At 50.2% G+C, this 14,932-nt stretch overlaps 1 protein-coding gene across 1 annotated transcript in view; it reads left to right on the forward strand.

Moving 5' to 3' along the window:
* The window catches only part of HNF4A (hepatocyte nuclear factor 4, alpha), a 16,330-nt gene extending 5,674 nt beyond the window's left edge, over positions 1-10,656 (forward strand). Inside the window, exons 4-10 of the mRNA XM_010076398.1 lie at positions 2,169-2,298; positions 4,696-4,851; positions 8,118-8,205; positions 8,726-8,881; positions 9,162-9,398; positions 9,790-9,912; positions 10,514-10,656. Of these exons, the coding sequence (XP_010074700.1) occupies positions 2,169-2,298; positions 4,696-4,851; positions 8,118-8,205; positions 8,726-8,881; positions 9,162-9,398; positions 9,790-9,912; positions 10,514-10,656 (1,033 nt within the window). The remainder of the gene's footprint in view (positions 1-2,168; positions 2,299-4,695; positions 4,852-8,117; positions 8,206-8,725; positions 8,882-9,161; positions 9,399-9,789; positions 9,913-10,513) is intronic.
* The last annotated feature ends 4,276 nt before the right edge of the window (positions 10,657-14,932 follow it).

The following is a 14,932-nucleotide window of genomic DNA, read 5'->3' on the forward strand; positions in this document are numbered from 1 at the left end:
ACGGCTTCCCCGCCCCCCCCCAGCAGCAGTCCCACCGGCTGTGCAGGGCTGAGGAACCCTTGCAGCCCACGGCCAGTCCCTGCCGTGGCCATGCTCCCCCAGCCATCTTAGCCCTGTCTTCCCTCTGTGGTGCTCTCCTGTGCACAGATGCAGACCCCTACCACAGTGGGGTCTAGGGAGAGTTTTGGCCTCTCGCCACGAGCCCTGCATGTGCCCAACCTGCCCCGCTCCCGCCCATGTGAAGTCCTTGCAAGTAGACATCGTCCCAACAGCTGAGGGCAAGGCATGGGGGCCCTGTGTGCTCCCAAATTCCATTTCAGGGTCCCTTCTCAGGGCACCTCTCAAAATTCCAGCAAAGACAAGCCCCCAAGAGTGCCGCAGGGCCATGCTTGTGTCTCAGAACTGCCCATGTTTGTCCCCACAAATCACACCCGCGGCTCTTCAGCTCGCTCTGGCTCACACTGACACACACATCACCTGGGCTCCCACATCGCCGGGGCTCCCACATCGCCGGGGCATCCAAGCGACTTGGGAATGCTTCTCAACCTCAGTGAGAAGCAGAAACTTCAAAGAAGAACCAGAAATTTGGAAATACTTTGGGAAAACTGCTCTAAGTGCTGTTGCCCCAGAGTCACCATGAAATCCACAGCTGGATAGGGGAGTCCAGCAAAGGTCCAACTGACACTTTGCCCCTTTTTTTCCTAATGTGCATATAGGTTCTTGCTGACTCTCTGCAGAGAGCTTGGTTTTATCTGATACATCAGCCACAGCAGAAAGGAGCAAAGCAAGGTGGAGCATTTTGGCTATTTAACTCCATACGAAATGAGTACAGAAATCCACCCCCTGCACGGCCAGGCTCACCCCACCACTTCCCTGCCTCTCTGTCTCTGCAGGCCCTCCAGGTCCCCATGACTTGGACACAACAGGACAGCATTCACCCTTCTTTAGCCCTGCTTCTTCTCAGGAGCGCTCCAGTGGCAAGGAAACCTGGGGTTGCTGTGGTCCTGCTGGTGGCCCCGCTGGTGGCCCTGTTGGTGCAGGGACAAACTTCCAGGAGCAGCCCAGAGGAGTTGCCTGGAACCTCGCAGAGCTCGCCCCATCGATGTCTGCAAAGGGACGAGCAGGAGGCATTTGGCCCTGTTGTTCCATGCAGAGAAAATAAACCCTGCGCTCCCCCTAGTTCACACCCCCTCAAGGAGGAATTTAGGAGAAAAGGGGTCCTTGAGGACAACAGGGAAGTACCAGGGGTACCTGGGCAGCTTCCCCAGGAACACTGGCCTGCGGGACCACCTCTGAGCAGGAACATTTCTGCCCTGTTAAAGGGATGAGGGATTGCACAGAACTTGGCTTGACTCCTCCTGAAGAACATAGGAATCCTCCTCTCCCCGCAGCGCCCGCTCATCCCATGCCCAGAGCTTTGCTGCTGTCTGTTAATATTCAATAGAAGTTACATTAGGTGCATGACCAGCTAATACTGAGCAAACATTTGGAAAACATCATGGCGTGACTGAACTCGGGGGCCTGCTACTGATAACAAGCGGCATAACCTTGAGAGCTCCTATTTACAGCCGCTGACTGCAGGGCTTTTCTTCTGGCCCTGCCTCATTATTGCTTTTTATCAGGCGGATTTATACATTGAGAACGTATCAATCCAGAGAGCCACCAGCCTAAGGCAGGGACTGTTCTCTTTCCCCTGCCATGGATCAATACCTTATTTGAGCAGATGGCTTGGACTGGCATGGCCGTGGTGAGTTGCAGCCAGCCCACAGCCTCGGGGCAGACAGAGAGGCAAATCCTGCCCCTCAGCACTGCTGCTTCTGCTCTGGCTGCTGCCAGCTCTGGACTCGAAGCCCAGGTCCTCAAGACGAGACCAAGCAGGGGGGCACATTGGGGTCAAACCCGTCCTGGGACTCTCCTTACAGTAAGGCAGAACCTGGTTTCTTGGGCTCTGAAACAACCCCATCCCAGGAAAGCATAATAAAGCAATGTGGAAACAGACCCACCAGATGTAGCCAGCTCTCGTCCCAAACCAGACACAGCTGCACCTCTGCCCTGCCAGGCAGGGAACTGGGAAACTGCAGCTATGGAAGTGCTCCATTGCACTGCGACGGGGAACACCAAAAGCCGGTGCTAGCTTTCGGTGTGCATTGCCATGACCAACCTGCAGCTCAGCCAAAATACTCTCTTGCAGCTGTACAAAACGAACGGGACCGAATCAGCACCCGGAGATCAAGTTATGAAGACAGCAGCTTGCCCTCCATCAATGTCTTACTGCAGGCAGAAGTCCTGGCACAACAGGTACCTCTCCTTTCTTCTTTGGCAGATACAAAAGCATCAGGCCAGTACAGCCAGTTGAGTATTTAATAGCCGAGTCTTCAAACTACCACCTCTTCTCTAAGTAACTAATCTGCCAACCCAACACTGATTTTTCAAAGGCGTTTGTTACCTGTTACCCTTTAATGCTCCTTGGTCCTGAACTCAGTTGTAATAATATGCAATAAACTGTTCTGCTCTGACGGGACACATGAAGGCTGGAGAGCCTGCTGGAAGAAAACAGGGTTGGATCACTGAAATCCAAGGAGCTGCAGCCACCTGAGCCAGCCGAGGAGTTCACCTGGCATAAGCAGCCTTCCTTCCCCATCGGCTGTTAGGAACTGGCTTCTTGCACAGTTTCATGAGAAATCAGTTTCATGCTTGTTTTATGCAGATATTCTTTGCAGTGTTTGCCTGAAATTCCCCATTTCCACAAGCATACTGCCACGACTTATTTCCTAGAGTGTTCCCCTGAAAAGATTACTCCAGTTTAAGAATCTGGATATTGCAAACAGTACTGTCTGGGAGCACACAGGATGCGGGGAGGGTTTGTCTGCAAGAACAAGCGATGAGGATAGGGCTGTGCTGGAGGCAAGAGCTGCCACTCTTCAAGTGAGCTGGGATGAGCAGCACTCCTTGTCCCAGGGAAAATTAAGAGTGATTTGAGTTGTCAGTCCATGTTCTTCCTTGCTCAAGGGTCACATTGCCCTGAAGACTGTCCAGGAGATGCTCTGGGACAGGATGTGCCGTGCTCTGGGCTCCACGCTGGGGCTCAGGCTGTAAGGTCCACCTCCCCGAGGAGGGATGTGCCAGAAGGGCTACGGCCCAATCCTGTACATGAGAAGCATATCCCATTTTATCCCATGTCTCACCTTCTCCTAGGCAGGAACTAATATATTTATTTACCCTATAAAAATAATATTGGTGCTGCTCCCAGAGGTGCGAGATAACGGGGTCTCAAGTCACCAGATCTACAAATGAAGGACATTTCCAGGACTGAGTCCTGCCATGGCATCATATGCAAGTCTGGAGTGGGGTCTGCTGATAAAAACTACAACTATCGACAAATCCAGGGGAGCTCCTGCTCTCCCACAGAGCACAGAGAGACTCATTAAACAAGGCAGGCTCCAGCATGGTAATTGGTAACTTTTGTGCGCCTAGCTAATTAGAACAAGATACTGCTGAGGAGCTGCTTTCTCCAACATCTCGGGTCACTCACTCAGAGGTCTTTATTTATTTGCTAAGCCTTACGGGCTCTCTGATTAGGGTAATACACGGTGAGATTTTTACAATCTTATTTATTCAATAATAGCTCAAGAGCTGGAAAGCTTCCAGGCAATGCAACCTGAAAAAAAAAAAAGCACAAGTGGCATTTGAACTCCATTTCCCTGGGGAGGCTGGCAGGGTCCAAGCCGAAAACGCTGGCAGGAACAGGACAGGAAGAGCTGATGTTGTACAAGAGCAGAGAGGGCAGGTGGAGGGCAGCGATGGGGTTGAGTTAATTGCTTACAGAAGCATGAGGATAAAGTAGTGACTAAGGGCAAATGTTTAGATGAGCTGCGTGAGCAGCTATGCATGAGAAGCGGGCAGGAAGCTGGGTGCCTGGTTTGGGGGAGATGTTCTTTCCAGCTCTGTGTGATGGTACTTGCAGACTTGTCAGGCTTGTCCTTTGTGAATGGAATGGCCCCATTTGCTTTTGCGATCACGAATAATTCGAATAATTCGCCATGCAAAAAATGCCTGTGTTGTGGGGACGTTTACATATGTGTGGTTTTGCCAAAAGGGCCTAAAAAGTTGGGGGGGAGGTGACAGATTGTTGTCTTTAAAATCTGTCTTTAGCATTTCAAAGTGGGTAATGTCAAATATTAATGAGCCGGTGCTCACAGAAAGCAATGTGGGACCTGTAAAAGCTACCTGCACAGAGTCTGCTGGGCTCATGCTGACTCAGGAGGAGGAGCAGAGCCTTCGGGTCTCCTGCCAACAGCAGACACGGCAGGTCTGGAGCAGGCTGGAAGGGGGAGCAGCTCTCTGCCCTTTGGTGGGACCAAGCAGCTTAAGCAGCAGCAGTGGGTTTGTTCAGTGGCAGGAAGATCTTGGCTTTAGAAACATTCCTCCTGTGCCTTACAGTCTGTTCAAGGCGTGATGGTTTACCAAGGTGGTCCATAGCCTCAGCTCCAAAGCATTTCACGTTCACAGATCCCCAGGCTGATCTCGTGTTGAAATGAGCTGTGCTGGGACACATTCTGAGGGCTGGATGTGCAACAGAAAAAAGTAACTGTAGATGTTAGAGTGTGCATCAACACACAACCCATGGGCTGGAGATTTCCTGTCTGCGTTTTCTCTGCGGCACTGAAAGCTGAAGGATCTTTTCTCTCCTTCCAGATATCATCCCCAGTTCCTGTAATCAATGGAGACATCCGAGGGAAGAAGATTGCCAACATCGCCGACGTCTGTGAATCCATGAGGCAGCAGCTGCTGGTGCTGGTGGAGTGGGCCAAGTACATCCCTGCCTTCTGCGAGCTGCCCCTGGATGACCAGGCAAGTCCCCCACCTCGCTCTGCCCAGGCGAAGGCAGCGGGGAGCCAAGGGAGAGCCAGGCAGCTGAGACCTTCAGAGAAAATGTGCATTGTTCGCTCTGTTATCCTGACTGCTGCAGCTGATTGGGAACAGCATCCATACAATGCCAGCACAGGCCATTTGCATGTGCAGCTAATCAGCCGATGAGCACAGGCACGATAACACTGAGCTCAAATTAGGTAGGTAATCAGGGGCGCATTCTGCATGGGTCCATCAATCAATTAATTATAGTTTGTGCAGCACTTTGAAAACCTGATGTGCTATACAAATACTTAGGGTAATCAGACTTGGTAGGACAGATTTCTAGCCTAAGGTCTGCTCAAGGCTTAAAAGCAAATCTGCCTGTCTCTGTCTTTCTGCTTCTTGCCCGGGGATATGTTTGTATCCATTCTCCTGGCATGGAATTATTGAAACTAAATACCAGTTTGCTCCCAAGGCAGTATGAAAATCTCTCTTCAGAGTTAAAAAACAGAAATGTATTTGCATTTAACACAGATTACTAAAATGACATTTGCTGATTCCATAACCAAGATAAGCACTGTGCATTTGAAATCCTCTAAAACTATACTGCAGGATCTCAGGCAGCCTCAAAGAGAAACAAGAAGATCCAAGTCTCCTGTGTTAGTCTCAATTTCAGAGCTCTGCAGCAGACAGACTCCTGTTGCAGGACAGGATGTGTGCCCAGCCTTGAACAGCATGTGTGCATGGTTGGGAGGCTCCAGAGGGAAGGGACAGCACTTCTGGCAGTGGCCAGCACAGGTCCTATCACAGGCAGGAAGGTATTTCCAATCTGCCCACTGTACAGTCACAAAACCAGCATCTATTCTCTTCAGCTAGCATCAGTCTCCAGCCCTATTGACCTAGAGGTAATTTTTATATTAAAGAAAAACGATATCAAGACAGTGAGCTGATCACAACTCCCTAAATCTGAGCTCTTCAATAATCACCCAGGAGCACAGAGCCCTGGGGAATCCAGTGCTGTTAACACAGGAGCATAGTTCCCTCTTTTCTATTGTGTGCTAGTACTAAATGGTTTAAAATGGTAAGAAATCTGTTAAACTCCTAAGGCAAATACAACTCAAAAATAATGAAAAGCAAAATGGTCTCTGATGGCAAACGACACAGCAAACAGGCTGCAGCCCAGCGGAGGCTTGGGGCAGCTCTGCATAACCCACTGCATCCTTGTGCCACTTGGAACAAAGGCAGTAAACCTGGGTAATAACTCTGCAAACTACAGCAGTTTCCATGTGAGCTCATTTTACAATTGTGGGGCTGCAAAATTTCTTAAAGATGAAAACAAAGCCTAAAGACGACATTGTCTGAACCCTGCCTTCCCACAGGGGAGAGGCTGCGCTCAGCGTGCTCTGCAGGCTTGGCTCGACTCAAACAGGTCTCCTGCTATGACCAGCCATCCCCCACCATGAGCAATTCCCCACCTGTCCCAAAGGGCTTGAGGGGAAAGACTGTGCTGCATTAAAAGTAATCAATTAAGGACATCCGTGCTTTCGAAGGGCAGTGTGAGAACAGAGTCAGCAGATACTCAGGGGAGCGCAGGAGGAAGGACAGAAATACCAGGCACAGGAATGAACAAAACTGTGTGCAAGCCAGCTGCCCAAGGGCTACGAGAACCAGTCAAGACATGTCCCCTGGGAACATTCAATGTTGGGAAACGCTGCTACATTGCCATTAAAATGTTGCCCGAGAATGAATCACCTTTGCCAACATTGTTATAGGAAAGGTCATACCTAACCCTTCATTCTTCCTCTGCACCAGAATGTCAGAGTACTGGGTTTGGTGGGGCAAAGCCATTTCATTCCAAAGTTAAAGTTCTACCTTGTTGTGTTACAACTTTTATATTTATCCTAGTTCACAATGGAATGATGTATCTCAGATTGATCACTGCAAGAACAAATACCAAATGAGATGGTTTCGGCTTGTTGAAGTAATTTACTTTAACCCTGCTCAAGCAAGCAAATTTTATGGAAACAGAACCAGTGGTTCCAAACTGAGCTTTCTTGAATTTGCATTAGGCAGGAGATTTCTCTGTGAGGGCTACGCTCCCCCTTGGGACTTGCAGTTTTTCCATCCTTCCCAAAGTTGCATCAAATAGGAAAGCTCACTTTTGGGCAGCTCTGGTGATTACAAGAAGCTCAGCTAACGCATCCGCCCTTGTTTGGATAGCGATAGAGAGAGGCTAGATTTTGGCACACAGATAAAGGTCTTTTTGCAAGGACCCCCACTCTGTTTATTTTGCATAACTCTTTTTCACCCTCTGCAAAAAAAATCCCCCCCTCAGACATCAGCATCTTTTCTAACCAGAGCTCTCCTCTACAGGTGACACATTCTCCCGTCATTTCTGGTAGGGTAGGACTTCTCTTGGCTTTGTCAGATGCTGAGGGATAACACACTGGAAAAGGGGACCATTCCCATCAGGACACACTTTTCAGAATCTCTCAATTAATGTTTAATGATTGTTTTCTCCAGCAGAGGCTCCTGGGTGGACATTAAGAAGCCTCTGTGTCAGGTTGTCCAATTGTTAACTTCTGTTTCTGCCTAAATCTCTGAAATTTTTAACCGAAGGAGGGCAAAAGATTCAGAACATTCTCAAGAGCCACTGGAGGGTGTAAAATGAAACACTTCAATCATTAACGTCAGGGCAGAAAAACATCCCTTTGGCTTCCCTGGCCCACATGCCCATTGCTGTGGAGGGAACGAATGGCCAGAGGGTGACCCCCCCCCCCAGCTGGGCAGACATGGGTCCCCACGAGAGTGATGGCAGTGGGAGGTGAGCACAGCCCCAAGGGACAGCAGCTATCCGCAGCGGTGGATCGTACTCTGCTCGCTTCCCAGGCTGGAGCCTGGTCCCTGGTTCTGCACTTGGCAGGAGTCGCCCTGTCTGCAAACATCCCACTGAGAACATGTCCCACAGCTGGTGTGAGGACCTGGGACAGTCTAGCATGGTCTTGCTCATGATATGTTCCGTGAAGATGGGAGGTTTCAGGTGCTGCCTATTATCCCCTGGTTCTGCTGGATTTATAGCTGTTTATGCCCAGGCGTAAAGTATTTTTTGACCTCTTTCACTGTGACTGGAGAGGGGCTCTCCCTCCCCATGCTGGAGTGCTGGGCTGGAGTACAGGAATGCTGGGCTTTCCCTCTTGCTTACGTGAACTCACAGCCTTGTCTGTCTGTCTCTGCATCACTCAAGTAACTTTTCCCTGCCCTTGCAGGTAGCACTGCTGCGAGCACACGCAGGGGAACATCTGTTACTGGGAGCTGCCAAGAGGTCCATGGTGTTCAAGGATGTCTTGCTGCTAGGTAAAGAGTGCACTTCTGCTCCTGACCTGTCTGCTTCTGCAAAGCTTCCCTGCTGGGCTGAAGGAGAGAGTGGTTCAGTGTTTGCGGGCATCTTTTTTGTAGGGGGGCAGCATGATCCCTTCTGTCTTTTATCAAGCCTAGCACAACCTTTGGGTGCAGCTAAGCCTGGCTGACACGCACATCAAGGCCATGATGTATGGCAAAGTTGGGGGACTACACACATTCACATTTCCCCCCCAGGTCTGTGTCATCAGGCTGTGGTGTGATTGAGAAAAAGGCTCTCACTCTTTGGTCAGCTTCTCCTCGCCTGGGTGACTTCCTAGTAAGGAGATGCTGCTCTGGCAACACAGATCAGCATTTCTGGTGGGCTGAGCCAGCGAAGGGGCAGAAGGAGGAAATTCTTAAGTCCTCCACTCTCAAAATTACCTTAGCATTGGTTACCTGGGTTTTGAACTCCTTGCCACCCTGGATAAGTGTTGGGCAATGACAAGGCTATGGTCTCTGTGCTGCTTGTCCAAAGGAAACGACCACATCATCCCACGGAACTGCCCTGAACTGGTGGAGGTGAACCGCGTGGCCATCCGCATCCTGGACGAGCTGGTCCTCCCCTTCCAAGAGCTGCAGATAGACGATAACGAATATGCCTGCTTGAAAGCCATAATTTTCTTCGACCCAGGTATGCTCCAGCTTGGTGAGGGTTTTCGTCACAGGGGACTAGTCTGGGTTATACCAACTAATGCTGGCCCTGAGTTGTGGAAATGCTCCTGGTCTCCTCTCTGGGCCAAACTGTTCTTAGAGGGAGTGGAGAATTCAGCCTAAGAGAAAAAACATCCATTACAGAGGGCAATAGAGAATTGGAGACAGCTCACTTCAGCGTGTGCCCAGACTGCATGCTATTACCGAAGGGTAGTTCCTAGGGAAGCAGCCTGGATAGTTTGCTCTGTGGGTTGTTTCAGATGCCAAAGGACTGAGCGACCCCTCCAAGATCAAGCGGATGCGGTACCAGGTGCAGGTCAGCCTGGAGGACTACATCAACGACCGGCAGTACGACTCACGGGGCCGCTTCGGGGAGCTGCTGCTGCTGCTGCCTGTGCTGCAGAGCATCACCTGGCAGATGATAGAGCAGATCCAGTTTGTCAAGCTCTTCGGCATGGCCAAGATTGACAACCTGCTGCAGGAGATGCTGTTGGGAGGTGAGTACTTGAGTGCTCCCTGATCACCATCCCCTTGAGAACCTCCACAGCCATTGTTTCCTGCCTGAAAAAGGTGCAGACAAGCTGTATGCAGGCTTGAGCCACACAAAATCATCTCCCCCTACCACTGGCAGTAGTAACAGAGAGTCCTTCATTTCTACATGTCTAAAGAGACGCATTAGCTGTGCACCTATTTATGGAGAGGCATCCCCAGCCCTCTGCATGTAGACAAGCTTTGCATCTGTGGAGGAAGATGGGAAAAGTCTGCTCCCATCACATATGCACAAGCTGATGATGCGCGAAGCCTTGGACACTTTGGTGCAGAAGGTCTGCCCACCTGAACTGTGTCCTTCTGTCATCATGGAAACTAATGTCCTATGTATGTTTTTAGGCTCATCGAGTGAAACGCCGCATGCTCACCACCCCCTGCACCCTCATCTGATCCAGGAGAACCTGGGAACAAACGTCATTGTGGCCAACACAATGCCTCCTCAGATGCACAATGGGCAGATGTGTGAGTATTGCCAGACAGACGGAGAGCTCCCAGGAGACACCGAGAGCTCTCCAGCATGCCTCTGGAGGTAGTTTCTACCTTTTGAGGAAATTTCCATGCAAGACAGAGTCTCTGATAATGAGTGTGTGAGAAATTCCTATGCAGAAAGGAGGGAAAGACAAACAGAGAGGTGGGTTAGGTTAGATTAGATTAGGCGAAACTAACTGATTCAAGATGTTCCCTGTCAGACTGTATCTTTTACGTAGCCCTTAGATTTAGGGATGAATGATCCCATCCAGAGCCTACTGAAATCATCAGAAAGGCTCCCCTTCCCTTTAATAGTTCACACACACCTCACTTTGCCCTCCACTGAAACACAGGAGAATCTGGTCCACCACACAGGGTCACACATGGGGCCAGTGCTTGGGAATGTGGGCATTATTGTGGCTCTTCCAGGACACCTAACCATGCCTGTGTGTCCAGGCTGCCTTACAGCACACACACACCATTAGAAGCTATGGGTTTGCTACAGAGCCTCTGCTTTGCTTACACCCAAACCTGGCACGACTGAGGACAGACCCCAGTGCTGTCACATCTTCTGATTTTATTTCTCTCTCTGTAGCTACTCCAGAAACTCCACAGCCATCCCCACCAGCAGGCTCAGGACCAGAGCAATATAAGCTGCTGCCCGGAGCTATTGCAACTGTGGCAAAACAGCCCACCTCCATCCCGCAGCCCGCCATCACAAAACAGGAGGTCATCTAGCAATCTGCAGACCAGCCGGCCTCGTTTAGAAGACCATGTGGGAGAAAAGCCCAACTGAACTCTGTCACTGTGAAAAGAGAAGCCATCCAGAGGTCCTTGGGTGCAAACACACGGACTTGTGTATGGACTAGTCCACCACCACCAAAAGCTGTCTTCCTGCAGCTACAGACAGCACGTGCCACGGGCAGCCCCGAGTCCCAGAACTAAGGTTGAAGCCTTACTGAAACTCTCAGTCCTTGTGAGAAGGGACAGATTTCTCCCTCCCTCAGCGGGGAGGTTGCAGTGACTAGCTGGGGACAGCGCAGCTGGCTGTTCCCCCATTGCCACCTCTCAGCGCTGGTTCAGCACACACCAGACCCTGCGAACAAGCAATTCTCTGTGCTGCATGAAGGGAGGGCTTCCCTCCTGCAGCCACGCCAGCTCCCCAGACAGTCCCCAGTCCAGCCAGACCTGATGGAGATGGAAGCTCCCCCAGGAGCGTCGCAGCAGGTGAAGCACACAGGGTTTGCCCAGGCAGCACTGGCAGAACCGCTCCTCAGCCTTGGCTAGTCCTACGTCTTTGCAACGGTGTCACCCTCCAGCAAACTAACCCTCCAGCCAGGTCTAACAAATCTTTTCAGCTGATATTGGGGCCAGGCCTGCCCCACCAGGATTCTCCACTATTTGCACCCTTCTGCATTTTGAGGGGTTTTGTTATTTCTGTGCCACGACCGCCCTCCCACCACATGGCTCAGAGAAGCAACCACTGCCAAATCCTTCCCTTACACCACTTGCTGCCTCCTCGCCACCTGGACTGGGAAGCTGGGACACCATGGGATTCAGGAGGTTTCAGCTAACGGGACAGGGTCACCCCCATGCAGGCTGGCAGGGGGCAGCACTGCCCAGAATATCACTGGCCCTGCTACTGCTTCTCAGCAGCCAGGAGAAGACCACTGGATGCCTCTTTGGAAAGAAGCTGGGGGGGAAATGTCCAAAGGGGAGAGACCTGTGAGGGTGAGAAGAGCCCGAGTCTCACAGATCGGACTGTCCAAGTGCTGGGAGCATCGTGACGCAGGATCTCAGCTCTGACCCAGCTTTAATGCTAAGATATGCCATCTAATCCACTTGTCCAGTCCAGTGCCACTCCCTCAGCTTACAGTGAGTGGCTGATAACAGATTTATAGGTCTTTATAACACAATAAGAATTTCTTAAGGCTCCTTCAGACCTCAGAGGGCTTGAGGGCAGCAACCTCAAAACCACAGTGCTTCGAGTCCTGTAGAGAATGACAGAGGTCAAGGACAGACCCTGTCTCACCCAAACCCCTTGGGTCTGCCCCCGCCTGCCCTGCTCCCTCTCTATGTCTCTGTGCCGAAACCCCGCAGGTCTGACCTTTGGTTTACAGCTGGAACCAGGAAAGGAGCCCTCCCGCGCCAGCACCAGCCTCCCCAGGTGCCAGCGGGGCTGGAGCTGGCAGAGCCCTGCACGACTTCAGACCTGAGTCATCTCTGGCAGTGCAAGGCAATAGCAGCTCCAGCTAACCATAGACTGTGTGGGGTGCCGGGCTTGTGGGAGGATGGAGCTGGTGGAACCACGGCTGCCAAGAGACCCCGGGGGGACAAACCTGAGCCAGCCCAGCCAGAGGAGCGGCAGGTCTGTTCCATGATTTCCAATGCAAAAAGGAAACACCTCGCTTCGCGCTGACGGTGTCAGAAGTATTTTATCATCTCTCAACACTGGTGGCATCATACCAAGTAATTTATTGCAATGATGAATCCAATCATTTTCCATAAATTATTTTGTAAATCACATTGATTATTTATAATTGTGAGATTAAATGCAAAAAAACCATAATAACCAGGCTGTCTTTTCCAACTGCAGCAACCTTTTTTCCTGTAGGTAGGCATACTCTGTGGGGAATCCTTTTTGGTCCATTTGCACCAAGCATTCCTCAACATTGTACATTAATTTTTGCTGGTTACTGCCTTCCAATGGAAACAGAGGAATATTTCTTCACTAGAGTTTGTATTCATAAAAGAAAAGAAATAAATGCAAAAATATTTTCTAACTTTTCCCAGACAGATGGATTTCTTTCTTCTGGGAGGATTTATTTTAAAACAAGGGGCTCACCTCCCTGTTGGTCTGAGCACAAAGCATATGTGTATTGAGGAAAAAGCCCAAACAAGTGTTTGATGCTGTTGCCAGCTGACACTATTTCCTGGCACACCTAATGTTAGCTGGTGTCTGTCCTGAAGCCATGCATGCTGGAATCGTAAGACTGAATGACAATCCCAATTTTCATTAAAAGAAAAACAAGCATGAAGACTAAATATTTGCTTCCATAATTCCAGGGACCTTAAGGACTTGAGGTAACCACACTCCAAAAGCCAAGCAAAGGAAGCCAAAATATGTTATTAGCATTTCAAACATGTTAATTTTTAAGTTCTTGTATTTCAAAGGTAATTTCTGAGCACTTTGGGGTGATGATTCTGCTTTGGTTCACACACAGCCAACCTACTGCTGGCAGCAGGTGCAGCCAAAGGCAGGCCAAGCCTACGGGGCACAATAAGACGATAAAGTGAAAGTCAATTTGTCACTGGTTGTAAAGGTGAAGAAATATACTGACAATTAGAGAAGGCTCTTAATGACCTGCTCTTCTGACCACAGGAGCCTGCTCTCAGCTGTAGCATGCCCAGGAAGATAACGGGAAGTGGGGAGAGAGGTCTAGATGGCTGTAAAGATTAGGTATCTGGGGAGGAACAACATCCAGCATTTTCAGCTCTGATCTGCAGGAGGTGCTCCTCGTGTTCCCCCATCTCCCGTCCCTGGTGTGAAATGAGGCGGGCAGTCTCATCCCAGGTACAAGGGATGAGAAGCAGGCTGATTCTCCATCCCACTTGCACACCCAGTGGCCTCCCAGTGCCAGTCATGCTGGTGAAAACTGTCAGCAGGTATGAGATGCAGGGATGAGAGTCAGACTGCATTTGAGGGTGGTGTGGAGACAGCACTCAGTGCCTGCCTCCACTCGGGGGCCAAGGACCTGGGAGAACAGGACAGACCTCAAACTATATTCTTGTGCACCCCTGTGATGATCCAGAGTCCCAATGCCATTGCCAAATGCCTGAACGAGGTCAGCAAAGGCAGTTGCAGGACATGCGTTATCTCAGCACACACAGCGACTGAGTGGTTGGTCCAGTCAAGAGAAGGAAAAGGAGTTAGTTCCTTCTCTTTAATGCAGAGTAAAAAGCAGGACTCCTCTGCCTGCCACACAAACCCTGTGACCCACGGTTGGTTTTACCTGGGTATATGCCCTAAGAACTCCATATATGTAATATCAAATCTTTGAAGCAATAAATTCTCCTGGATTCCCTCCCATGAACTACTCTATCAAGTTGCCCTTTACCTGGTTAATCTTAAATCAGCGCAGTCCCTACAGGAGGTTTCTAAGTGCTGGATTCAGCTCACTTGGGAAAAAACCCACAAACTGCCCCAGAGACAACCTTGTCCTTAGGTGGTATCCTTGATCCCAACCCTCACCCCTTCTGTCACTCCAGCCTGGAATCACCCTGAGACACCGCGCTGGCCACTTGCGGGCTGTCTTTTATCCTGCCAGGCTCCCTGGAGCCCACAGGCGATGTCCCATGTCACAGGAGATGGCTGCCATAAGGACAGCTAGTTCTGGCCTTTAAGACACAGCTTCCTTACTTTGTTTTTGGATGCAAGAGCTTTCTACTGTCCTCTTCTGTGTCTGCAACCTAGACTAAGGATGATTTCCTGGAGTAGTATCTACAGCTGCAAGATCTTTTCACAATGTCCAAGCAAAGATCTCTGAAAGGGGTATTTTTAGGTCCTCTGGCCACTATGAAATGCATTCTTTTCACATTCCTTATATAACCCTCCTCTGAAATAGCCAACAGGCGTTGGAGCCTTCTCCACAGCTTTCATATCTCAGCAGGGGAAAAAAAAGAAAAAAAAAAAAGAATGGCAAAGGAATTTTATGGGCTGCGTATCATCTCTGACAAAAGCAACTATTGCTGCTATTAAACTTGCAAGTGCACACACAGGCACAGATAGTCATGAACAAGAGGGAGCAGGGCCGGCCAAGCAACGTGGCACTGCTGAGCCAGGCAATTCTGCATGCCAGGCTGGCCAGCTCCCTCAAGGCTGAGTGCAAATATCACCAACCAGTCTGGGAATTCAGGCCACGCACTGCACAATCCCTTTCCACGCAGAGAGGCTGGAGGAAGAAGAGTAAGGTGTGGGTATGTTTAAAATCCCTCTCCCCATTCCTAATGGAGG

The sequence above is a fragment of the Pterocles gutturalis genome, unplaced genomic scaffold, assembly GCF_000699245.1.
Source record: "Pterocles gutturalis isolate BGI_N339 unplaced genomic scaffold, ASM69924v1 scaffold28203, whole genome shotgun sequence".
NCBI lineage: Eukaryota > Metazoa > Chordata > Aves > Pterocliformes > Pteroclidae > Pterocles > Pterocles gutturalis.